Source organism: Anser anser, assembly GCF_964211835.1.
Source record: "Anser anser genome assembly, chromosome: 17".
Classification (NCBI taxonomy): domain Eukaryota; kingdom Metazoa; phylum Chordata; class Aves; order Anseriformes; family Anatidae; genus Anser; species Anser anser.
Window position 1 is genome coordinate 7,687,678 of NC_139738.1, and position 25,619 is coordinate 7,713,296.

General features: G+C 53.0%; 2 protein-coding genes across 2 annotated transcripts; both read left to right on the forward strand.

Annotated features, from left to right (window-relative positions):
* The first annotated feature begins 353 nt into the window (after positions 1 to 353).
* On the forward strand, positions 354 to 13,219 carry LOC310882931 (protein-arginine deiminase type-2-like). The gene is made up of 16 exons (XM_083802412.1): positions 354 to 2,572; positions 3,988 to 4,171; positions 4,261 to 4,330; positions 4,457 to 4,518; positions 4,627 to 4,744; positions 5,314 to 5,439; positions 6,206 to 6,384; positions 6,554 to 6,657; positions 6,809 to 6,920; positions 6,986 to 7,093; positions 9,475 to 9,626; positions 9,895 to 10,039; positions 11,084 to 11,177; positions 12,097 to 12,182; positions 12,371 to 12,499; positions 12,975 to 13,219. Exons 1-16 carry the CDS (start codon positions 2,481 to 2,483, stop codon positions 13,206 to 13,208), a joined length of 1,995 nt encoding a protein of 664 aa, XP_083658538.1. The 5' UTR covers positions 354 to 2,480; the 3' UTR covers positions 13,209 to 13,219.
* Positions 13,220 to 13,472: 253 nt separating this feature from the next.
* Positions 13,473 to 23,876, forward strand: SDHB (succinate dehydrogenase complex iron sulfur subunit B; the record flags this gene model as incomplete). Its single annotated transcript, XM_083802414.1, has 8 exons — positions 13,473 to 13,805; positions 14,868 to 14,995; positions 16,280 to 16,365; positions 18,423 to 18,559; positions 18,874 to 18,990; positions 21,240 to 21,341; positions 21,549 to 21,671; positions 23,655 to 23,876. 8 exons carry the CDS (start codon positions 13,473 to 13,475, stop codon positions 23,730 to 23,732), a joined length of 1,104 nt encoding a protein of 367 aa, XP_083658540.1. The 3' UTR covers positions 23,733 to 23,876.
* Positions 23,877 to 25,619: the final 1,743 nt, after the last annotated feature.

Here is a 25,619-nt window from a genome sequence, read left to right on the forward strand (position 1 = left end):
GACCACAGCAGGCTTGCAAAGAAGCCCCGCAGCTTGCAAAGAATCCTAAAGCCTTCCAAAGATCCGTGGAGACTTCCAAAGACTCTGCATGGTTTCCAAAGATCCCAAGAAACTTGCAAAAACCCCCTAGGACTTTCAAGGCCCCCCCAGAGACTTGCAAAGACCCCCAGAAAATTGCAAAGATCCCCAAAGTCTTGCAAAGAACCCAGAAAACTTGCAAAGAGCCCAGAAAACTTGCAAAGACTCTGCATGGTTTCCGAAGATTCCACACAGCTTGTAAAGACCACAGGAGGCTTTGAAAGATCCCACACAGCTTGCAAAGACCCCCAAAGTCTTGCAAAGACCCTGGGAACCTTGAACAGACCCCAGAAGGCTTTCAAAGAATCCCAAAGCCTTGCAAAGACCCTGCCCTGTTTCCAAAGACACCGGCAGGCTTGCGAAGACCCCAAAAGCCTAGTAAAGACGCTACTTGGGTTCCAAAGACTCCAGGAAGCTTGGAAAGACCCCAGCCTCTTTCCAACTGATCCCTCAAAGACAAGAACCAGTGTGGCAGCATCCACCTCCCACTGGGAAATCAGCCCCTGCCTGCAACCCAGCCACCCTCCTCTCTTTTTGCCCCGTCCAGGACTTTCCCATCTTTGATGTTGCTGCAAGGTCCCATGGTGGTGCACCAAGCCCAAGCCAGAGCCACCCAAGAAAAACCACGAGCAGCTAGAAATACTCCTGCTGACTTGAAAAGCCCCAACTGATGGGGTGACCCTGGGGTCCTTCTGCAAGATGGGAGGCGGTTGGGGTTGTTTTCTTCATAAGAAGGATTTAAGCAGCATTTCTTTTCCTTGCTGACAAATGAAATACTAAACCCTCGGGTAAAGGAATTGGGAAGTGAAAACGGTATTAGAAAAGCTGCTTTGCTTGTTTTCTTCTAAAACAGGGATTTTACACCTCTGTCTCCAGCACAGGGTCCCAGGAGAGCACAAGGAGCCGAGGCCGTCCCAGTCCACGTGTTGCCTGCAGGGAAGGGACGCTTTGGGGAAAAAAAAGGGAAGTCTCACATGGCGCAGAGCTGGTGAATGGAGCCTGCTTGTGCAAACACCATGTGGCTCTGGTTTTCTTTTCCCAATTATTTCTCTTTCTGGCTCCTCTTTCACTGGTGTTTCTTACTGCTGGTGGTTTGAATAGACTGGAGTCGAATAGGTGAGGGTAAAACCACGATGCTTTTCAGAAGAGGGAGCCTCTTCCAGCTGCTGGCAGCTCAGCTCAGGTTGGGGCACCCAAACCGGGGGTCCCTTAATGCACCCCCCCGGGCTGGCCATGCACAGCAGCAGTGCTGCTCTGACCACAACAGCACAGCCTGACAGCAAAGTGTTTATAACTTCTTATACTCTTGGGAGAGCACATCTACAGCCTTCAATAAAATCTCCCTCTTGCCACAAACCTCATTTTTGCATGTGCAAAATGCCCCCTAACTGCCCCTTTTTCTGCCTTTTTTTTGGTGTATGTTCCCAATCTGCTCAGCAATACAAAGTCTTCACTCTTGTTTGCTCAGGTCACAGGGAAAAAAAAAAAAAAAAAAAGGGATCCACTTCAGATGGGAAACTGGGTTTGAGCTCATTTCCTCTGCCCTGGTCACGGAGAGAGGAGAAAGCTCAAAAGAAAAGCCCAAAAGGGATACAAACAGGGAAGATCAAACTGAACATTTCTGCTCCTCGCTCTTTAATTGCTTGCAGCAGGTTATTCCAAAATCTGGGGCAGAAGTTTGGTTTCCAACATGAATATTCAGCTCGGCGCTAATAAATAATGCAAACGCCCGCGTGGGCAGAGCTGGCTCCCAGTGCGCCTTGCCGTGGCGCCAAGTGGGGCGCCGGCCGTGCACAACCATCGCGGCTTTCCCCATGCCGGCGTGCACGGAGGCAAAGGGAAGCGAGCTGAAAGCAAGCAGGGAAGCGAGGAGCCTCCTGCTCTAGCCCGAGGGCTGGGAAATTTGATTTGTTCCTTCCCAGGCAGGCAGAGGTTTTCCCTAGAGAGCAGAAAAGGGGCGCAGGAGGAGGAGAGGGTTGCAAACGCCAGGGGAATCCAAAAGCACTGCAAAAAACACCTCTGAGGTTCTCTTGCATCCTCCTCCCCACTGAGCTGCTCATCACAGTCTGGGGAGATGCTGGAGGGAGCGGGGTTGGGGACAGCTGGGGGAGCTGCTTGCATGGGGCTGGGACAGAGTGGGCACTGGGCCAGCCGCCCTCCCTCTCCATCCCTTCCCTCCCTCCCCAGATCATTTTCCTGGGGTTTTGGAGGGTCCAATCCAACCGCCCCCTCCCTCCAAACCGGGGTGGGGGCCGCACAGCCATCATCACAGACTTTGCGAGCTCTGAAGGTGGATTGATTTGCCGTGGGGCTGGCTGAGGAAGAGGAAGGCGAGGGGAGGAAGAAGCTCCTGCAGCAGGCAGAAGGGTGCGCGCCCAGCGTCGGGGCGTCCAGGCAGCGAGATGCCGGGGGAGCGCACGCTGCGGCTGCAGCACGGGAGCCGCATCCAGGCGCTGTGCGTGCTGGGCACCCAGCTTGCCGTCGATGTCCACGGGTGAGTGGGATGTGAAACCCTACCTGCTCCTCAACCTGTTTCTCCCCATGCACGTTTCCCCTCCTCATTTGTCCTTCTGTTCCCCAAAAGCCCCAGCTCTAGGATTTGATGCAATTCATCGGCACAAATCCTCCCCGGGCTTTGCAAATCTGCACAAGTCCCGGGCAAGTTTCAAGCATCGGTTGTTGCATGACATACGTACCCTGGGTCTGCAAAGGCGATGAGTCTGGTCCACCTGCGGTCAACAGATGCAGTGCTATTTCAGAAAATTGCTGGAGAACAGAGGGATGAGCAGGGACGGGGCATTTCGAGCAGGAGCCATGGGCACAGACAGCAAAGGAGGGGATGCAGCTGGGAGAGGGGAGGAAAGCAAGATCTGGTGACAATCTGTGTCCTCAGAAAGCCTGCAAGCCCCACAATACTGCCCCTGTACCTCTAAAACAAGCCTAACGCTACCCTTCAAGATAATTGAAAGAAAAAAAAAAAAAGAAAAAAAGGTTATGTGCTCCTTTCATGGCTCATCCCAGCGCTCACCCAGCTGCTTTTGCAAATCTTGCCCTCAATACTCCAGCCAAACAGTGCATCTGGCTTCTCTCCGGGTCAAATCTCTTCCCAGTGGGATTACCGAAGCCCAGAAACCAAACCAGTTTTGCATGCATAATTAAACAGAATTGAGCAATTTCAGAAATGCCCAGGCAGCAGCAGGCAGGCGCTCAGATTTCCTCTTCCCCCGATGCTCAGCAGTGCTGCCCTCACTCAGAAACCCAATAAATGATGCTGTAATGGTGATCCAGCACGGGTGCTCGGGTGTCAGTGCTCAAAGGGAGCCTGGATTTTGGGAGCTGTAAGCGACCCAAAAATAATAACCTTGGATAGATGGGGAAATTAGGGACAGGAGAGGCAAAGGGGATGCACAGAGCAGCTCAGGAAAAGCACTTTGGACTGGGAGCGAAGCTGTGGGATTGAATGAAATCACCCCAAAAATGAGAGTTTCCCGTGGTAAAATCCTCCAGCTCAGCTGGCATGCTGCTACACTGAGCTGGGAAATGCTGGGTTTGCCTCAGTTGGCAAATAACGCAGATTTCTCAGCCGAAGTGCAAACCAAGTTTGGTTCCAGTGGCACCAAACGCTTTGGCTGTAATTAGAGTTAATGGCAATCTGCACTGATTGCTACTAAATAGACCCATTTTGCTACAAGAGCATGTTCTGTCCTAAAAAAAGGAAAAAAAAAAAAAAAAGAAAAAAAAAAAGGCACCTCAAACATTCCCAGGCAGTGAGGAAAGGTAGAAAAGAGGCAGTGGTGAGCATGGAGACGCCAGCCTGTGTTTTGGGTGGAGAGCCGAATCGTAATGGGAATTGGTGGTTTTTGGGTGCCGGATGCGCAGACCTCTGAAAACAGAGCGCGTTGCTTGCAGGGCGGCCCCAGCCGGGGCGGTCACCTTCGGGGTGAAGCACACGGAGGGGGTGAGCGTGGAGGTGGCGGCGCAGGGCCGAGCCGAGGTGGGGTCAGCACCCAGCGGGATGCGGTGGCCGCTGGACGAGGGGATGGTCCTGAGGTTCAGCATGAGCCGGGCCAGCACCGAGGTCAACGATAACAAGGTAAAAATCGGGGCGCTGGGCACCAGACCCCCTCCTGGCTGGGGATGGAGAGCATCCTTCCCCAAGCAGATGGATTTGGGTATCTCCAGGTAATCGTCAGCTTTTACGCGGAGGGAGGACAGCCCATCGATCAAGCTGGGGTCTTCCTCACCGGCATCGGTGAGTAGGGAGGCTCCTGCGATGCAGCACCCCTCTGAGCAGGGGACAGGTTTGCCAGGTCGGGGGGGACACGTGCGCACACCCAACCCACCCTATCCCGGGCTGACAGTGGGGTTTGCCCTCCAGGGCTCTCCCTGGACGTCGATGCAGATCGGGATGGCGTGGTGGAAAAGAACAATCCCAACAAGGTAACCCTGCCCCTTCCCTGCATGGGTAGTCCTTGGGCTTGCAGGAGCCCAGCGCATCCCAGCTGCCGCGTCCCCATCCCCTCGCTAAGCCCCAGCGTGGCGTTTCAGGCCAGCTGGACATGGGGACCCGAGGGACACGGGGCCATCCTGCTGGTCAGCTGCGACAGGGAGAGCCCCTTGAGTCCCGCGCCAGACTGCGATGACGAAAGGGTGTTCAGCAAAGAAGGTAATGCAGTCCCAAGCCCAGCTCCGCTTCGAAAAATAAGCAGAAATGCTGTTATCCCCCCCCTCTTTAATCTTTTCAGGCATGAAGGCTTGCTTGGGAATTGGCTGCTCTCTGCTCTGACTCAGCTGAGCTGCTGAGTAAGCTCCCCATGCGGGATCACGCTCCTGTCCTCGTATTTTGTTTTAATTATCGCCCCAAGGTCAAGCAGGGGCACAAAGCACAGCCAGAAAAACAGCAGAGGTGCCGCTGACGGCAGGGCTTGGCCGAGGGATGCTTGGGGCCAGGCGCACGGCCGGCAGCCAGGAATACCCGCCTGTTCCTGGAAAACCAAACCACGCCAAGCCAGTGCCCATCGGCTTTTTGAGGCCAGGGACCGGCTGTGCCAGGGGAAAAAAAAAAAAAAAATGTTTCAAAGCACAAGCCACAGGCCTTGCTAGCAGGACCGCAGGCTGTTTTTCCAGCATGCATGCCAAGGCTGGTTACAAGGAAAGAGCACGCTGCTTGGCACAGGGCAGGAGCGCACAAGCTGGCAGAGCTCGCACCCAGGTTTGCTCTCGCCCGCACCCCAGATTTGCTCGATATGTCTCGGATGGTGTTGAGGACTGAAGGGCCACAGCATCTGCCGCGGGGGTATGAAATCGTGCTCTACGTTCCCGTCTCTGATGCCGACAAAGTTGGGGTCTTTCACGTGCAGAGTAAGTCCTTCCCCATCGCTGCCTCCTCCGCCCCTTCTCCCAGTTCATGAGGCTTTTGTGATCTCAAGCTCTTGTCTTCCCATCCCGACCTCATCCTCTCCATGCTCCTCAAACTGCGCTTCTGAAGCACGTTGTGCCCTCACCGTCCCTTCCCCAAATTTTTCCAGCCTTAAGTCTTTTATCAGTTGGAAAACTTGAGACGCACAAGCGGAGGCGCAGTGTGGTGAAGCCATTTATCCAAGGTCATCCAGCAAAGCAGCAGTAAAAAATAAAAACAAACACAGGTGTCCTGACACCCTGATGCTTCCTGCACCAGGCAACATGCTCTAAGACACGTTTTCCCTTCCTTCTTCCCTGCTGTGGATACAGTGGTTTAATCCCTGGGACTCATCCAGCCCAGAAACGTGCCATTAAGCACATTTAAACATGGGATTAAATCCATCGGCGCAGGGATTTGTGGCATTGCTATCGCATGGGCGGTCTGAGGGGCTTCCAGGGCAGAAGCCTTGTGGAAACATCTTTGCAATGCTGTTTCCATCCAAGTAAAGGCTCTCAGACATTTTGCCCACCAGTCTCGTGCACAAATGCAAAATTGCAAGCACCTGAGCTGCTTTAAGGTCGTTCTGCCAGATGAAGTTTCCTCCACCAGCAGAGGTGAAGCTTTGGCACAGGGCGGTGGTGGAAACTCCTCGTGCACGAGCAGAACAGCTTAGAAACCACCACACCTTTTCGGAAATCACCCACCTTCTCCTTTCGGTCCTCGCAGACCCTTTCTTCGGGCAGCGCTACGTCCACGTGCTGGGCCGGAGGAAGCTGTGCCACACCGTGCAGCACGCTGGCGGGGCCGCCGAGCTCAACTTCTTCGTCGAGGGGCTGCGCTTTCCCGACGACTCCTTTCCCGGGCTGGTCTCCATCCACGTCAGCCTCCTGGAGACCCTGGCTGAGGTCGGGGGGCTCTGGGGAGGGGGGCAGAGGGAAGGCTGCGACAGCCCAAGGGGCACAGGGATGGAGAACAGACCTCTAGCTTACCCCCAAACCAACGTCGGGGGCGTATTTGGGGCGATAGGGGTAAATGGGGAGTGGAAGGGCCCTGATTTCTGCTCGCCTCCCCCAGGGCATCCCCCACACGCCGATTTTCACCGACACGGTGGTGTTCAGGGTGGCACCGTGGATCATGACCCCCAACACGCTGGCACCGGTGAACGTCTTCGTCTGCAGGTAAGGGCCGAGGGATGAGACCTCCACGGCCAAATCGGCATTGGCCCCATGGGGTCACCAAGCCAGGGGGGGAGATGGACAGAGTGCCTGGGCCAGACACCCATCCTCCAGCGGCCCTCCATCCCTTCCCTCCCACCACCCGCTCTCCCAGCATGAAGGACAACTACCTCTTCGTCAAGGAGGTCAAGAACCTCGTCAACAAGGCCGGCTGCGACCTGAAGGTTTGCTTCGGCTACATCAACCGCGGCGACCGCTGGATGCAGGTAGGTGGGCACCGGGGTGGGGGGCACAGCCTGCCTTCCCTGATGTGCTTTTCTTCCTGCTTTAGGATGAGATTGAGTTCGGCTACACCCAGGCCCCCCACAAAAGCTTCCCGGTGGTGCTGGACTCCCCCCAGGACAGAGGGCTGGAGCAATCCCCCATCAAGGAGCTGCTGGTAAGAGCAGGGCAGTCGCCGGCATTGCCCTGGGAGCAGGGGGTTGTGCTTGACCTCTTCTACCCCACATGCACCATAACGAATTGCCTGAAAGAGAGGAGTGTAGCGCTGCTTCGTCCCTCCGCATGGAGAAACCACCCCGACACCAAGAGCCTCGCCCCCTGAGCACGGATCAGGGACAGGTCCGTGCCCCGCTGCCAGGGAAGCCCCCACCCTGAAGGGGCTGGGTGAGAGGGCGGGGGGGGGAGCTCGGACCCCGGGAGCAGAGGGCTCCGGCCAAGGGGTGCGTTCCTTCACCCCAAATACCTGAGCAGCCACAGAATCATTCAGGCTGGAAAAGACCTTCAAGACCATCACGTCCAGCCACCGACCTGTCCTAGCGAGCCCCACCGCTAAACCACATCCTAGCTCTTAAGTTTCCCCATTGCGAAACGAGAAGTCTCAGCGGAGGAAAGGAACGTGTGAGAGGAGTCGATTTACTTGCTCGAAAGACAGCAAGGCACAGACGGCTGCCAAAATCCTCCCCACGGGGCTTGGCTGCCAAGGCGAAGGGCAGGGCACGCGAAGCAAGCTGCTGGGAGAGCAGTGGCCCTGACCAGGGCATTTCGGGAGAGTCCCGCAAAGACAAGTGTGGAAAAAATGACGTTTTGAATGATCCCTTTGAGATCTCACCATGCAGGAAGGGCAGGACAGCCCTGGGGAGCCACCGAACCCTGCCCCGTACGCCCAGCCCTGCTCTGCTCCCCAGCAGCATTTTGGCAGCTCGCTTCCTTTTTTTTTTTTTTTTTTTTTTTCTGCATGCCAGTTTGGGGAAGGTTCCTCACTTTAAAAAAGCATTGAAATACATCGCTCCTCATGCCGGCAGTGCATGCAGTCCCGGGTTTATCACGCAGGATGGGAATACTGTGCTGATCCTCTCCTTTGCGAATAAGCTGGGCTCCTACCAGCCCTCTTTAGGAACTGCTTCGTATTTAGAGGAGCAATTTCAGCCTCTGGAGCTGCTAACATGCTATACACCAATTTCTGCTGTCAAGCCTCCCCTAATCCCCAGCCCTATCTTTCCAATCTCATTTTCCAGCTAGGACCACGCAGCCAAAGGCAGCGCGCGTCCTCCTCCCGCCCAGCCAAGCCCTAAGCCCCTGGGACCCTGCACCAGGGAAAAAGGAAACCACAGGGAATTAGCCCCTCAAAATCCACCTGGAACTGATAGGGCTCGGATGCTGCCCACAAACCTGGGACGAACCAGTGCTCAGACAGCTGAGCCTCTACTGGCCCTGCTGTTTATTAGACTGGAATGGGTAGGAGCAGGTGTTTCGTGCTCAGTCCCTGCTGCAGCTCCCAGCTTCTCCGAACACCCTTGATTTTTTCATTTTATTTTTTTTTCTAAGCGCCTCCTAGATGATAACCGCACGCCTTTGGGTCTTCTTGCGTGTTTTTCCCAAACCGTACATTTTCGCCTGTAACTGCATCCCACCTCCCCGCTGCGTTTCTGTTCCCCCGGGGCAACGCCGAGGGGTTTGCACCTGCGTGAAGCCGAGGCAGCGGGATGGCTCAGTGCCTTCAGCGGGCGACGCAGGTTGGGTGCGGACAGAGCAGCACGTCGAGGACATATCCACTTACTGCAAACACCGCCGTGCCCGTCCGAGTGAATCAGGAGACAGCCGGCAGGAAACCTGTCTTAATTGAAGCACTCCCATGGTTTGCCCCCGAGGAAACCCGACACTAATAAGTGATTGAGATTTAATGAAAAACAGCAGATATCGGATTCTGTCTGAGGGGCTGCGCAGCCCTGAGCTCCAAACCCACAGCGACCTGAAGCAGAGAGCAAGGACAAGCAGGATTTGTGCCCCCAGTGCTATTTTCACCTTGTTTTTAGCATTACAATCTCTCGCTCAGCGTATCCCAGACATGGCACCAAGGGTTAATCTCCCAACACCTCAAATCCCAGATATATTCAATCCTGAAAATCAGGCTTAGATGGGATTTAAGTGAAGCCCAGCCCTCCAGGTGGTTCTTATGCCTGGGGAGGATTTACCCTCGAGGGCCACAGCTCACCCTGCTCCACTCCAGCCATCCAGAAACTCCGCTTCGGGGCTGCCCCAGAAACTAATTAGCTTAACGTGGACACTTAAAAAGCAGCTGCGAGATAGCAGAGATCACTCCTGGACTCCATACTCCAACTCTGCTTCTGGCATTCACCATTTATTGCTGAGCCCGGATGCCCTGGAGACTTTCATCTTCCTGCTTTGCCTTTAGGGCTGCCTCTTCCTCTTCCCCCATCCTTGCTATTTTTACCCACCAGAGCAGGTCCAGGCCCAGCGGGAGGAATAAGGGCACGGACGGACTCACGGCAACGCTCACAGCAGTTTCTCTTTTTGCAGGGCCCTGATTTCGGCTACGTGAGCAGAGAGCCTCTCTTTGAGGCCGTCTCCAGCCTCGACTCCTTCGGCAACCTGGAGGTCAGCCCTCCCGTCACTGTGGCAGGGAAGGAGTTCCCCCTGGGGAGGATCCTCATCGGCAGCAGCTTCCCCACGTAAGAGATGGGAAAAGCAACCATTCGGGATGCAAAGGAACCACAGGTGCCCCTAAATACCATCAAAAATCACATTAAGCACCTTCATTAGCCAAATTTTGTCCTCTCTATGGAGTGGGTGCACCCAACCCCATTGCTCCATCTCCGCCTTCCCATTTCCTCCCTCCCACCTTTCCTCCACCTCGGTTGCAATCTATGTGCACGCATACAGCGATGGATAAATATTTACTCCTCCTACTCCCCCTCTCGGGGGTCGTTTTGCCCCCAGACCCGCAGGGAGGAGGATGACCAGAGTGGTGCGGGATTTCCTCTTCGCCCAGCAAGTGCAGGCTCCCGTGGAGCTCTACTCCGACTGGCTGGCCACGGGCCACGTCAACGAGTTTGTCACTTTTGTGCCCAGCCCCGATACAAAGGTACCCTGAAACCTTCTGCTGCTCTGCGGTTTCTCTTCGGGGAAGCTAATCCCATTGGGTCAGCTCTAGGGAAAATCACAAAGCTCGTTTCCTTGACAGCCCCAGCTGGTGCTTGCTTGGCTTCTCTCCCGTGCCCCTAGAAGAAGTACTCTGAACACAGGAAGGGATTTTCTTAGCTGTTGTCAACACCAAGAGGGGGGGGGAAAAGATGCCTGCAAAGGTAGACTCATAGGAGCTGGCCAGGGCTCGCTGCTGCTCAGCATCTCCCAGATGGGCTGGAAATAGGAAAAAAAAAAAAAAAAGACACAGGAAAGAGAGAGCTTCTAAGCCGTAGACTGTTCCCTCTGGGGAAAACCCTTGGCAGGATGGTTCAGAAAAGGAGTTGTTACACACACGCACACCAGGAACCCTCCTTTTGCCTCCATTAGGTTGTGCTAAGCCCCTGTAGAAGAGATCGCCAAGACCGGAGCAAGCTGGGACACACATAGGGCTCAGACTGTACACTCGTGATTCCCCTAATGGCATGGGAACAGCTTAATGCTGGTTTTTCTGCCTGCTCCTGAGGCATCACAGCACTTGCTCCATCCTCCCTGCCTTCCCCCTGCCTTGTGACACCAGCCTGGAGACCAAAAAAATCCCCCCAGAAGTTGAAGTACCAACCCAGCCAGCAGCAGCACTCCCCCTGCCTTCCCCAGGGATTATGTACCCCGCCGGGGGGGGGCAGGATTGGACCCCGCTGCATCCAGGCTGCAGTTGCCCCCCCCCCACCGCCCCATCCCTCCCGCCTGGGGCAGCGCCAGCAGCATTTGACCCCTTGGTATTTCCCTTCAACAACAACAGCAGTAAACCACCCTCCTTCAGGTACATTTTATTAGCACTGCATTAAATAACAGCAAAGACCTCTGCGTTTCAGAATTTAACCTCAATTTCTCTGCAAAAGGCCAGAAACGAGCCTCCAAGGGCAGCTTCCCCAGGGGGGGGTATGAATGCAATGGTTTTGGATAAGCCCCTTTCAGTGACAGTTCTCCCTCCCACCTGTCCCAGAGATTTCGGATGCTGATGGCCAGCCCCACGGCGTGCTACAGGCTCTTTCGGGAGAAGCAGAAGGAGGGCCAGGGTGAAGCCACCATGTTCAAAGGCAAGGGGGCAGCAGGCAACCCAGGGGGAATTGTGCAAATCCCCGCTGGGGTGGGTGGAAGCGTGCTGATCCCTGTCCCTAAAATAAAGGCTGAGCTTTGATGTAGGGTGAGGCAGCCTGAGGGCGGCAGCGCCCGACATGCCTGGAGTGACATGCGGGTGTTGGGGACACAGGGAAGGGGACATTTTCCCAAACCGTTGCCCTTCAAGGCTGGCAAGAGGGACTGGCATGCTTGTCCTTGAGGCAGGATGCCTGCCCACCCTCGAGCCCTATTTTGGGAAAGCGAGTGGGATGTGAGGGATAAAGCCCTCTGCCCGGAGGGGATGCTGGTGGGGCGGGATGGAGCATCTCTGTAAATACCAGCTCCAGTGGAGAGTGACACAGCTGGGGGGTCTCACGTCACCCCAATGACATTTCAGTCACTCAGGACTGGCAGCCAGTTTGGGCAGCCTCTGATTGAGGTTTTGTTTGGGATAAAATTCATCTGTCTGCATTGAAGTCGGGAAAGGACATCCATGCCACCACAGGGCCCTCTGCGCCTGTGCTATCTGCCTAGGATCCGAACGTCGCAAAACAAAAGGTGGCTTCTGTGGAGGGGATACCTCTGATTTTATGGAGCTGGGAATTGGGACAGCACAGAAACTATTATCCTATTAGCTTTATCGTCAGGAGGATGGATGATACAAACTTTCCAATTCTCTCCAGGTCAGGTGAAGATATTGCGAAATAGTCAGAGGTTTCCCTCTTGCTTGGTTTCCCAGTAAGCTAAGAAATGGGATTCCCAGCAGCCTCAACCCAAAACCTTAATCCAAGCTCGGCAAATTGGGATTTTGGGGAACTTTTCCATATCTGTGCCCCATCTTAAGCCAGGCTTCTGAAGGCATCGCTTCATTTCACCCATCGGGGTTTGCATTTGTAGGGTATTCGGGGATGGACACGAAACGAGTGACCATTAACAAGGTCCTTTCCAACAACATTATGGTGCAGCAGAATCAGTACGTTCAGGTAACAGCTGATATTTCTGATGGTAACCAATATTTCTTGTGATAACGGCCCCAGGGTGGCATGAACTTTCAAAGGAGGTGTTGCATTTTGGCATGTTCTCCTCCTGCATGAGAGTGTCCACAAGGCCACTTGGGGGAACCTTGCTTGCCTGCCCGTCCCCCCAATCCCTTCTTCTCCTCTCCCTCTAGCGCTGCATTGACTGGAACAGGGACATCCTCAAGAAGGAGCTGGGCTTGACAGAGGAGGACATCATCGACCTGCCAGCGCTCTTCAAGCTTGACAAGCAAGGCAAGGCCATGCCGTACTTCCCCAACATGGTGAGAGGTGTCCCTGCTCCTCGCGTTCTCCAGTCAGTGCCTGTGTGTTTTGAGCTGTGGAGAGGAAAAATAGCTAGGCCCATGACCATGATCCTCCCATCCTTAAGGATGTCCAAAAAAGCATAGTGTTTTCCTGCCTAGAAAGGGAAAATACCTCCATCCAGGCTCTGCAGGTTGACTAAGGTTGGTCAACAGCAAAGGTTGGCTGTAACTGTGTCTCTGCTGCACGTTGCTCATAGTTGGGTTAACCTGAACAGCTTTGAGGTGAAAACCTTTCAAAGTGGTGAAATGGCAAGGTTTAAATATAAAAAAAAAAAAAACAGAGAGGAAACAGTGCTGGATTTCCTGAGGGAAGGGAGGCTACAGAAAGTAACAGCCGTAACTCAATTTTGGGGGGATCACCAACTGCTTTCCTTTGACTTATCAGCTGGGGTGGCTGCTGGGCTCCCCTAAAGCCCCCTGTGTCACCCCACAGGTCCCCATGCTCATCCTGGCCAAGGACCTGGGCATCCCCAAGCCCTTCGGTCCAGTGGTGGGTGGCGAATGCTGCCTGGAGCACCACGTCCGCAGCCTCCTGGAGCCATTGGGTCTGCGGTGCCACTTCCTCGAGGACGTCGCCTCCTACCACGGGAGGCTTGGGGAGGTGCGCTGCGGCACCAACGTCCAACGCCGGCCCTTTGCCTTCTGCTGGTGGCATGCCACACCGTAGCCGCCCCGCCACCTCCCTGGCCCGTGGCCGCCTTTTTTGGCGTGTGTTGTTTTCATTTCAGTTAACTAATAAATTTGCTGTGGGAAATGAGGTGGAGCGTGACAAAACGGCGGGGATAACAGTGAGAGAAGCACAGGAGAGCGCTCAGGGAGACGCTGAGGCGAGGGCGCCATTTTGGCCCCTTGGCACCCACCATTTTGCCTGGCCCAGTGCTGAAGCTTTGGCACCTTCTCTACCAAAAAAAAAAAAAAAAAAAGAATAAGGATGGGGATTCAGGACGAGGAGGGACGTACTCGTCTGCCAATCCCCAAAAAGGGGGAACGGGGAGAGCTGGCCCACCGTATTCCCTTGTGCCCCAGGGCACGCCACACTCAACATGGCGCCTCCCCACGGGCCGCCGCCACACCCAAGATGGCGGCCAGCACGACCCCTCCTACCTCCCGTCTTCTCAGGGCCGCGCTCTTTGGCGGCGCAGGTGGCTCCTTCCGCTTCCGGGGCGGGGCGGAAGTGCGCAGCGCCAAGATGGCGGCGGCCGTGGTGGGAGTCTCCTTGAGGCGCGGCGTCCCCGGGCGGCTCCTGCGGGCCGGGCCCAGGCTGGTGAGGGGCCGGGGCCGCCGGGAGACGGGCGGCGGGGCCCGGCAGCGGGCGGGGGCCGCGGGGTGCAGGGAGGGAGGTGGGGAGGGAGTGGGAGGGGCGGGGGGGAGCTGGAGGGGGCAGGAGGGGTGCAGAGGGGTCTGGGGGGGCAGGAGGAGTCTGGAGCAGGAGGTGGGGGGCAGAGGGGTCGGAGGGGAGCAGGAGGGACGCAGAGGGTTTTGGGGGGGGCAGGAGGGAGGCAGGAGGGGTCTGGGGGGGACAGGAGGGGGGCAGAGAGGTCGGGGGGGGCAGGAGGGGGGTGCGGAGGGGTTTGGGGGGCCAGGAAGGGGGCGGAGGGATCTGGGGGGGTAGGAGGGAGGTAGAGGGATCTGGGGGGGCAGGAGGGGGGCTGGAGGGATCTGGGGGAAAGTTGGGGGGCTGGAAGAGGGGGGCCGGATACAGCGAAGGATGGGAACAGGGCTCAGGGCAGGTGAGAGCAGGGTAAGTGGGTCTGGGTGTGTGAGGGGTGCTGGGGAGGGTCTGGGGGCGAGGAGGGCTGGGAAGGGGGATGGGGAGGGTTCTAAGGGGGAGACGGGCTGAGGGATGCAGAGGATCCAGAAGGGAATAGTAAATGGGTGGGCACAGGGATAGGAGCAGTGAAGGTGCGGCCTGCGGGGCGAACTGGGGAGAGGGGAGCTGGGGCAGGGGGCCTGCAGGGGAGAGGAGCTCCTGGGGGAGCGCTGGGAGGAGGGAGCCCCGTGGTCCAGAGCAGGGGAGGGACAAGGCTGGGAGGTTCTTCGGGCAGCTGGGGGGCCGGTACAGCCCTCAGGGTCGCCCTTCAGTTTCGGGATCGTTCCCCCTGGTTCTTATAAGAGGAGGGAGCCCCAGGACAGAGGTGGCCGCCTGTGCCAAGGCGCGCCGCGCTGGCGCATCCTTGGGAGGGTTTCCTGCACGCGTGCCCGAACGCAAAGCCAGCGATGGGTCCTGCGGCTCTCGCCCCGAAGCGCACAGCCTCGAGATGTTTTGGTGCTGGCTGAAAGCCGCCCAGAGGGACCTAAGGGGCTCTGTGCTGCTGTTTACGTGCAGATCTGTCGGGGAGCCCAGACGGCTGCTGCGGCCGCACCACGCATCAAGAAGTTTTCCATCTACCGATGGGATCCCGACAAGCCTGGGGACAAGCCCCGCATGCAGACGTACGAAGTGGATTTGAATAAGTGAGTGCACCCCATTAGGGAGAGGGCTGCTCAGCTTCCCCGGCGGGCAGGTGCGCTGGGGCCACGTGTGCACGCACGTTATCTGACAGGCGATAACGCAGGGTGCTGGAGAGGGCACGGAGTTGACGGCTGAAGGTGTCAGAAGTCTCATTAGGCTTCGGGGATCGTTAAAACCACGTTAGAGCAGTCAGGGAGGCGGCGCCTCGGCCGCGTTACGCAGCGCGGGAGAGGCCCGGTGTTATTCCGTAATAAATCAAACCTGCCCATGACCAGGTGGGATTGCTGCTCCCCCCCCACACCCCTTGGTGCCAGCTGTGACAAATAAAAGTGTCCCGTGGATGCCAGCATCTCAATCAAACGGTCGCTTCGTTTTGTGACTCTTGGGAGGTTTCACCTTTGTCCCTGATGCGTGTTCAAGTCTTCAGCGTGTTCGTGGCTCTCATGAGCTGTATTTATACGGTCAGTTTGGGGGCGTGTTCCAAAAGGAAGCAGTTTTAAGTGTAGCTCATAGTCCCAGACCTTGGAGATAAGGTGGGAGTTTTATTGTCTCCTCTCGCTTAATTACTTCTAGCTGGCTGCTCACGTAGAACTCCTAGCTTGCGCGCTCTGGTGTAGTTACGCCCAGAAAGCTCGTGCTCCTCCATGATCCCACCGAAGGGTGTAGTCTGCCCTGCGCTGTGGAAACCTTTGCAGGGGCACACGTGCCTTGACTTCCTTCAGCTGCTGCCGCGCTCTTGCTGGAGGAATTCACCTCAGGCCCTTTCTGAAGCGTTCAGCCACGCAGCTCTGCTCGAGCACCGCGTGACGGCGAAATCGAACTTTGCTGCTTCGGCTTGCACCAGTTAATCATTTCTGGGTGTTGCCTGCCGTACATAACACTACAGAGGTCCTGTTTGCTTTTGCATGCAGTAGCACCTCTTGTGACTAATGAGGACAGGCAGACTTGTCAAAACCTGACTTAAGAGGCGAGAAGGGGTAGAGCCGCACGTTGTTTCCAGCTGTGCTGGCTGAACCCTCTCCAGCCGAGCCAATCTCGTGGGCATCAGCGAAATAAGTGGCTCCTGGCCCACTCTGACCCCGGGGTGAGCCGGTGTGCCGAGGCGGGTGGGTTACGCTGCTGATCAAGCGATCTTTATCTTGGTGCCTGGGACTGGCAAAACAAAGTGCATATTTAATTGTGTCTGAGATGAAAGTCCTTTTCAGTGCCTCTGAGTTGGTGCTGGAGATAAAGCAGTGAGGCTGGGGGAAATTACACAGGTTCACTGAGTTTGTTTTCTGCCATAGATGTGGGCCCATGGTCCTCGATGCTCTGATCAAGATTAAAAACGAGTTGGACTCCACGCTGACCTTCCGCAGATCGTGTAGGGAAGGTAAGGAAGGTGTTTAAGACTGCTAACCTGACTGTTTGTTGTCCAAATAAAAGCTGATGCTGACAGTGTGTGTGTAACCAGTGGGGAACTTCGGGGCAGACCGCAGCGTACCACTCTTCTCTCCCAGATGTTGCCCATGAAATACCTCAGCGAATGAAGCAGTGAAGTTAGAGCTTGTGTTTGCAGGCTGTAATCACACAACGCCGAGCTACAGGCAGCGTGCTTAGCCCCGGTCATTCCTGTTTCTGTCCTAATCTTGTTCATCTTGCTGCCCTCCAGTGACAGGCTGCGTAGGGAGATGTAGCAAGAGAGGTTACGACAGCAGAATTGAGGGGAAAGAGGCGGCAAACGGGAGTGAAATGTAAGGGGCTGCTTCGTGTGGTGCTGCTGAGGGAATAACCAGGGGTGTAACTGGAAGAGTGTGAGTGACTTCTAGGAATAGCTCCGGGAATCTTTTTTGGCCCTTTGACTAAGCTGAACGATTGAGGAAAGGGCCATCTGGTGGTTTTCCACAGCGGAGTTCCCGGCTGGTTCTCAGGCAGGTACAGATCCGCGTATTTGTTTAACTGCACTCAAACTCACCAGTCCGGGTGACGTTCTTCCCTGGGGGAAAAAAATCCGAATTCGTGGGTGACGTTGGTATGCTGAGCTTAAGATGGTGGTGGAAACGCAGGAAGGGAGGATGCCTTTATGGAAGGACTTTTGATTTAATGGGGAGGGTTTGCAAGTACTGGAAATTTAGGCCTAGTTTTCTGATGCCTACAGATGTCTGGACGGAGATCTAAGTGAAAAGCGTACCTCAGTGCAGCCGTTTCCTGTAGGATCTGCGTAGCAGGCAGAGGGATTTTATCCAGTGTGGTTGTTCTCAGTGCCTGATGTTTAGATAGCAGGCACGGTTCCTGAGCAGCTGGACAGAATTGCACTGACTAGTTCTCTTTGAGAATCTGAAGATGGATTTTTCAAGCTGGGCTGGTTTGGTCTTCTCCTTTTCTGCCATACGGGGGGAAAAAAAAATCTGATCACGTGTTTGTGGGCCCACGTCTGCAGTCTCCAGTTGTCTTGGTTCCGTCTCAGGTGGACTGAGAAATACTTGTGACCGTTTCTCTTGTGGTGGGAACAGCCTCGTTCCATTGCCAGTCTTTGCCTGGCAGTGAGGGCAAGGTTGCCAGTGCCCCGGGTGCCGTGGAGGGCTGGCTCGCTCAGCGCGAGGAGCGGTGGCGTTTCCCTGACTCACGTCAACCGATGCGTGTCAAATCCTCTGAAATTAGTTACGCCCTTCAGCGCTTGTTGTCTTTCGATGGCAATGTCTTAGGCATCGGTCTGATTTGGATGCCAGAGCTCGCTCCTGACCTGAGCAGGATCTGTGACAGTTCTGCAATGTTTTTTCTTGTAAACCTTGCCCTTTCCTGGGCTACATCTGTTCCTTGTATTACCGAGAGATCACGAGCAGTGTCACTTAATCCATTTGTTAAGCTATTTATATGCCGTTTGTTCTGTGAGTGTCTGTCCTCTCACCTTTAGGAGTTAATGAAAGCGGTGTATGGCACGACTACAGCCTGCTACAGAAAGCAACTTCTGCCGTGGGAGCTTATTTTTGTGCTCCTGACCTTTAGGGATGCTTTTGACCGTAACTGGAGGGCTGGTGGGGGCTGCAGCTGCCTCCTGTGTTACAGTCCCAGCGTTAGCTGCCCCGCATCAGGCCCGCGTTTCGAACTTGGGAGCAAGGCTGAATGTTTTCCCCACCCGAAGCAGCACGTACAGCTGATGTGTGATGCGAAGTGACGAACTCTCTGAGCCACTTGGTTTGCTGTGGAAGGAAGCTCATCACTGAGAATGTGTGTAGACATTAATGAAAGCAACTCCAGCGTTTATTCTTTGTTTGAATAGCAACGTGTTTGGCTCAATGGCAACTTCTGGCATTTTCCTTGTCACGTACAGAGTTCCTTAATGACAGCAGAGTGGAAGACAAGCCAGGGGCAAGTTTGGGGCCAAGAGGATCTTTCTCAAGTGGGATAAGAGAGTAAACATCTAATGCTTTGTTCTGTTCTCCCACTTAGGCATCTGTGGCTCTTGCGCTATGAACATTGCAGGTGGAAACACCCTGGCCTGCACCAAAAGAATCGACCCTGATCTCGGCAAGATCACTAAAATCTACCCTCTCCCCCACATGTACGTGGTGAAGGATCTTGTTCCGGTGAGTATCTGCCCTCTTCAGCTTGTGACCAAGAGTGACACCATCCCAGGCGGTGTGGCGTTCGGGTTGGATTAGGAGGGATAATGCTGGGAGATGGCAGCAAGATCACATCCCACAACTCACGTCTCAGCTCCTGCTGATGCTCTCTGGCTTGGGTGGGTCTGCTTACCAGTGGTGACTAAATCTCACCTCGTTAGGAGGAATGCGGCAGGTTGAGGTATAAAACACCTTCTGTTTGAATGATAGCAGATGTTCCGTCTCGCAGATATCAGTCCCACTTAATAAATGTGATCTTTTTGCCTTTTGGCTTCTAGGACTTGAGTAACTTCTATGCACAGTATAAATCCATTGAGCCTTACCTGAAGAAGAAGGATGAGTCGAAACAGGGCAAGGAGCAGTACCTGCAGTCCATAGAAGACCGTCAGAAACTGGTTACCCTTCTTTTCTACCATTGAAATCCCTTCCAGATAAGAGCAGGGTTAAATGTTAACGTACAGTAGTTTCTAGTTCCTTTAATGACAAAGCTGTCTAGTACAAAGCCTGATGTGGGTGGAATGTGGTCCCTGAAATGCAGTGTCATGGCATGTCTGCATTGCTAGGGGTAACATTTGCTAATGAAATGCAGAACACAGTTGTGCTGAGGACTCTGACCTCATTTCCACTGCCTGTGCTGCGAAACTTGTGTGTTTGTAAAAACATTGTGAAGGGTAGAGGCTTGTAATATTCCAGCGGAGATCAGACGCTGCAGCTTATGCCAGGATGTAGGCCGTCAAGCTCAGCACTGTCTGCGTTACCTAGCTGCAGCATGCTAAGCAGTGCTGTCTTGTCATTACTTGCTGGGTTTTACAGCCCTGAAACTAATGGCAAAAGCTAAACCTGTTCGGATGTGGAGACACGTGTGATGTTGGTGAGAGTCTTCGGATGTCTGTCCTGAGTGCTGCGTTATTTTCAGGGGTGTTCTGGGAACTTGGTGTTCTCGGTTCAAAGCTTCTGCACAAAGCTGAGGGGGGTCTGAGGAACCATCTGAAGAGGTGGGGGGAAATAGCATTTTAAAAAGAGCTTGTAGCGCAGGTGAGTTATTGTCTGGATTTCCTTGGCTGCTGCAGTAAGTATTGTTAAATCAGCGATTTCTCTTTTGTCTCTGGCCTCTCTTGATGGATCCTTCGCTCGGCAGTTTGAAGCTCGGCCTGTCAATGCTCTGCTGTGATCGCTGCTGCGGCGCTGTCACTGAGGAGGCTCAGAGTGGGCAGGCAGCGTAGATTTTGGCAAGTGGTAAAAGGGGTGAATATGAGCAACAGAGAGGAAGGCTGATTCAAGGGGGTTTCATGGAAACACATGAGCTGCAGCCTAATTCTCTGCAGTGATCTGTAAAAGTTTCCCATTATGTGTGTGTGCTGTGAAGTTAGCATCCGATGCATGGACTTGTCATGTGTCCAGAATGTCAGTAGCACCGTGCAGCTAGTGCTGTGAAGTCTTAGCAACAGGATGTTAGTTTCAAATAGCTTCTATCCAAGGGCAGCAGTTAGTTTTTCTGTGCTGCTTCATAATGTTATCTGATGGCATATGTAACGACTAAAGGGATTCTCCCACGCTTTTTATAAAGCGGCATCTTTGAAGTCATCTTCTCATTGAAGGAGAAATAAGCAAACCTACAAGTACCTGCAGGAGCTGTGTGTGAATCTTTCTCACCACTAGTAAAGTTGGTTTTTCTCATCACTTAAGTTTCTCTTGCTTTGGGAACAGCTTGTGCGGTCAAGAAACTGTTGGACACAAAGGCAGCCAAAAAACTCTCACCTTGTTCTTCAAATCATCAATCATTTGCGATGTTACAATTAAAAATGAGACAAATTTAGAGCAAAAGGTAACTGTGACCTAACTAGTTTTGTCAAGTCCCGAAGTGTACTGGGGCAGCCCTTACAGTGCAGTAGATTTGCTACAAGTTCTCAGGAGCTTCTGGCGTTGTGTGTCTCTTTAAACTAAACTTAGTGAGACTCTTGTCCTAAAATCAACTTTCAGATACATAGTTTAAGCCAGACTGGACTCTTCTAGGTTGGGGAATTGGTTGAGATAAGACTTTGGAGACTTTTCTGCCCAGTGGTACTTCCACGTACATCTACCTTTCATTTCTTCAGTACCCAAAATAAAAAGGCCTTCGGCCCTGTAGAAAGGACACGATGGCCAAAGTGATTGGGGATCCCCTCAACATACGTGCTAGGTGATGAGCTCGTCGCTTCTCCCCTGGGCTCCTCGGTGGGTTTTGCTTGTGTAACATGGCCTTGAGTTGCTAATTGGTTGTGTGTGTGTTCTGTTCTTTGGCCGCTCACTGGGACGGGCTGGAAGCAAGGCAAATCAGTCGATTTTCACTTCTTTCCTCAGTTTTTACTTTTTTCTCCGATTGTCACAAAACAAAATCAAAACAAAAACCACCATAGATTATTATAGGGGCCAAGGGTGGAGGATTGTGTGCCTCTTGTTTCAAAGGACCCGTGTGTAGGATTTGCTTTCTGCCAGCAGCAGTTCTTCAGCGTAAGGTTTTCCAAGTCGCAGGATTGCATTGGGCCGCTAGAGAAGAAAGTGGTGAGGGAAGCACGTGCTTGTGTAAATCCCCTCTTAAAAACAAAAAAGGCTTCTTCATGTTTTTTCTGGAGTGGCTTGACTGTGGTCTTCCGTCTGTGTGCAGGACGGACTCTACGAGTGCATCCTGTGTGCCTGCTGCAGCACCAGCTGTCCCAGTTACTGGTGGAACGGGGACAAGTACTTGGGTCCTGCGGTACTGATGCAGGTAAGGACAGAGCCCGTGTGTCCCATGGCACTGCTGAGGGACTCCTCATCTAAAAGCCCTACAAATATCTGCGAGCACAAGTGGGACAGCATGACGTAGTCCAGCTCTTGGACCAGAATTCCTGAGTTAGGTGTTGCTTTTAAAATACCACGCTGGTTACTTCACCTTGAAGAATCATTTGGTGTGTCAAATGACACTGACTTTCAGGCCTATCGCTGGATGATTGACTCCAGAGATGACTACACAGAGGAACGCCTGGCACAACTTCAAGACCCGTTTTCTCTCTACCGTTGTCACACTATCATGAATTGCACAAGAACTTGCCCAAAGGTATGTGTTCTTCTAGCATATGTCCCTTCGGGGATTGCTGGCTTATTTCCAAGCACCCTGTTTCAAACTGGTAGGAAAATGCCCACTTTTTGTTTCCCTTGAGCTCTCCTTGGCTTGCGTTTCTTTCGCCTTTTAAAACAGTGAGTTACCAGCAGTTGTGCTTGTGACAGTGACTGTACAAGAGGATGTGGCAAAGTTTGTGTTAGACTTCACAGGAACATCTCTTACTTGTGTTGCTGAGAACCTCTCTGTTTCCAAGATGTAGGATTGTGACTGTAACATGATTATGCCAGGGACACTGCCAGAAACGGTACAGGGAAGTTTGTCCTCTGCGTAGTCTGATCAGTGATGTTAGCCTTGCGAGGAATACGCTTAACCCCAGCACGGTGCTAGCTTACACACCAACAGCAGCAGCTGTTCCCTGATGTATTGTGCAACTTGCGTAACGCAGAAGATTATGGCAAGTTTTCAACGCCTTTGGGGGACGTGTTTTATGCTGACATCCTGCTGTAAGGGCATTTCCCAGAAAGTCTGTGCTGTCTGGTATTTCAGTTGAGAACTGAGCAGGCTTTCCCAAATCAGAGTATGCTTCTTCCTCATCTTGCGATGACTTTGGGCCTGTGGTTGGGCAGATAATCAAGTTTCATTTTCCTGCTAGCCATGTTGTATTCTAGTCAGATGTTGCTTGCACCTGATGGTAAAGCAAAATTCTTCTCAAGCTGTGAAGTAATATGAAGGCAAATGTTTGAGTGGGTCACGGATGTGGAAAAATAAGGTGCTTGAGATCTGGACTGACAAGTGTTTGTCAGGAGTGCTGCCTGCCGCTTCTGTGTATTTAACGTGATTCACTGACTACAGATAATCCCCCTTTTGTCTAGGGTGGCTTATTGTGATCTGGTGTCAGCCGTAGTTCAGATAAAGGTGAAGGTTCAATCTGAAGATCTGGCTGTACCTAGTGTAGGGAAATAGCACAGTGGGGCTTGGTCTGTCAATTAAGAGATACGTTTATGGTTAATAACACGTTTCCCCTCACAAGCTGTAATCCTGGCTGTTGTCTCGATCAGCTCCGTAGGACTGCATGGTGAGCTATGCACCAGGGTAATTTCCTGTTCATGCTTTGTCTCGTAGTGCTGCTGCTGTCCTGCAACAATATAGCAGGGTGGTTGTGATCCCCCACTCTCGTTTTGGGATTAGGCATGCTTGGTTTGCTAGCGCTGCCGCAGGATTAAGGGCCTCTGCGACATGACATATGTCTGTTTCACAGAAAAACCTTGTTTTGGAAGACATAGTTGCCTTTTGCACAAGGAACGTTTTCATCTTGTGATTTGGTATTCTTGCCCACTTCCCCTAGTGTCCTCAAATATACAGCTTTTTTTGTTTCAGGTCAGGAAAAACCACATTTCTTGTACCATCGCTGTCAAGCAGTTTCCTGCCTCCAGAGGTCATCCCATAATACCCTTAGAAGTCTTGAATTCAGTCCTGCTTCAACTTCAGAGTTCCTATCACTCAGCCACTTACTCTTATCTCTGATCCTTGCAGTGCTGACTAAAACCAGTCCCCTATAGTCAAAAGAGCATTTTTCTTCAAGCGCTTCTGGCTCAGCCTCCAGGTAGAGGAGGTGAGCCCCGAGCTGTGCCCGTTCCCAGCTGGAGCAGTGCCAGTCTGACCCCGGGCTGGATGCTCTTCCCTTGTGCATCGAGGCTGGAGTGCAGCGAACCTGCATCAGCATGCCTTATCCCAGGGGGCTCCGCGTGCTGCAGTGCCCAGCCTGCCCTCGGTATCCTGTATGCTGCCAGCACTTGAACTGCAATGCTGGGCTGGGCTCCAACTTTTTAAAAAATGGGTGCTGAGCACCTCCTCTGCCAGCTGTTTTTATGAGTAGCAGTGTATCTGTGAGTTTATGGTGACTTGGGTTGAGGCAAGGTGGGGGAGGATACTCTAACTTGCTGATTTCTAAACTCACCAGGAACTTTCTCTTTTTAGGGTTTGAACCCTGGCAAAGCAATTGCTGAGATCAAGAAGATGATGGCAACTTACAAAGAGAAGGCAGCCACTGCATAATGCTGTTTCCTAACTGGAAGTGTAACACGGACATGCTTTACCTGAAAGTAATTTATACCTGGTTGAGCAAGAGAAGTCTCCAGTGGGAATTTTGATTTTTTTTTCCATAGGCTTGCACGTACAATAAATACTGTAAAGAAGAAATAAGAGTTCCTGCTTTACTAACAATGCTGAACCAATGCCTCTGCTTCTTGGGCAAGTGGGTAAGCTTGTCGTTGAGAATCCCAGACCTCTCTGGTTTGCATTTCTGAGTGTATCAGAGGCTGCGGTCGCCTCTGAGACTCTGCTGTGGGATGTGATTTAGAAAGTGGCCCCACAGCAGAGATAAATAGAGAGATTTCTGTAATCAGCTTCACCCTATATCTTCACGGTGAACAGAGTGTTCAGGGAGACCTGTAAGCAGTGATCTTTGTGGTGATGAGCAAGGAGAAAACAAGGGCAGTGGCTGGGAACAGGGGGAGGTGTTGGAAGAATCTCACTCTGTTCTGAAGTCTCTACCTGGGCTCCTTGATATGGAGCAAAGCAAGGCCCTGGTGCTCAGAGGGTGCAGGTGTGGGGCAAAATACTGGTGGCAGTGGCAACTGGCACTGGTAAGGTCTTTGTGTCCTTCCTGAGATTCCTTACAGCAATGCTGTTGTGGGGGGGGGATCCCAGTGAAATCACTGGAAATGAGCTGTCTTGACATGGCCCTGCTGAGAAGCTTATTTTTTTCTACGTCCTAAAATAGCTAAGATTTATCAGAGCATGAAATGGTGTTGATGCTTTTTCTTTCCTCTGCTTTAGCACAAGTGGTTCTAAGCTCCAGATTTCTCAGGCTTGAGATATCCAGGGTAGGGTGTTACTTCCTGCAAAAGGCTGCATTCTTAGTGCTGTGCATGTTAGGGGAAAAAGAATTTTTGAGTTGGATTTACCCTGATGTGGAGTGCCCAGTCCAGAGCCCCAGCTTTGGTGAACTTTGGTGAAAAGCCCTGCTGTTAACTTTCAGAGAAATGTTCTCTAAATCCCAGCTGTGGGTAATCCTGACATCCTGATAAGAATATGAGAGATAGGGAGGGGTGGTGAGACGGGAAGGGCTTTCTGTTTCACTGTTTAACAGATTTTTGCTGAGATGAGTAAAAGTCTTCTAGAAATGTCATGATGGTGCACTGCTGCTGAGGCACGGTCTGGTAACAGCCAGTGGGCAGCTACAGGTAGTGGGGTGGTGTAAAAATGCTGCTCTGTACAGCTCTGGAAAGGCTTACCCACAAAATGATTTTCTTTTCCTTATGTTTCTGCCTGCAGTGAAAGCCTTGTGGGTTTCTTGAGAAGCCAGGCTGATCTTTCAGTACTCACTTGCAGAATTACATAACTTTTTTCTTGGAGCTACACATCTTTGATCCTGAGATTTGATGTGACACAGAGTCCCATAGGTCACACGTTTAACACCTACGAGTTATGTCTGACAGGCTGCCTTTCCATGTCCCTGTGTTTCCCCTCCCTTCTGTGCCTTGGGTGAGCTGTGGTTAAGGTTGGGTAAGAACCGGTGCTGTACACACGTCCCTGCTGCAGGGATGTGTTGTTATCACTTTTACGACACAGATGTTTGTCTGCTTTGCATCTCGGTGCTTCAAAATGTCACCTCTCCACTTAAAGCCAAGGGGTTCCCTGGAACAACTTGAATAAAAAAAGGCTTTGCAACCAGCTTCCACTGGGAGGCCAAAGGGCTCCTCTCCCAGTATGTCTTTCTCTTCAGTTACATGGGTTTGGAATACAAATGAACTGGGTTTTGCTTTGTTTTGGTTAAAAGTTATGCAGAGTAGTTGAAGTGAGCTGTATGGAAATGCAGGACAGTGAGGAGCTCCTCTGGTGGAAGCAGCTCCTCTCTGCTTTGACTGTCCATACAAATTC

Coding starts and splice junctions, on each gene's coding strand:
- LOC310882931 (XM_083802412.1), top strand. CDS start 2,481: ATGCCGGGGGAGCGCACGCTGCGGCTGCAGCACGGGAGCCGCATCCAG. Junction 4,745..5,313: donor AAGGGTGTTCAGCAAAGAAG/GTAATGCAGTCC, acceptor CCCGCACCCCAG/ATTTGCTCGATATGTCTCGG. Junction 6,658..6,808: donor GTGAACGTCTTCGTCTGCAG/GTAAGGGCCGAG, acceptor CCGCTCTCCCAG/CATGAAGGACAACTACCTCT.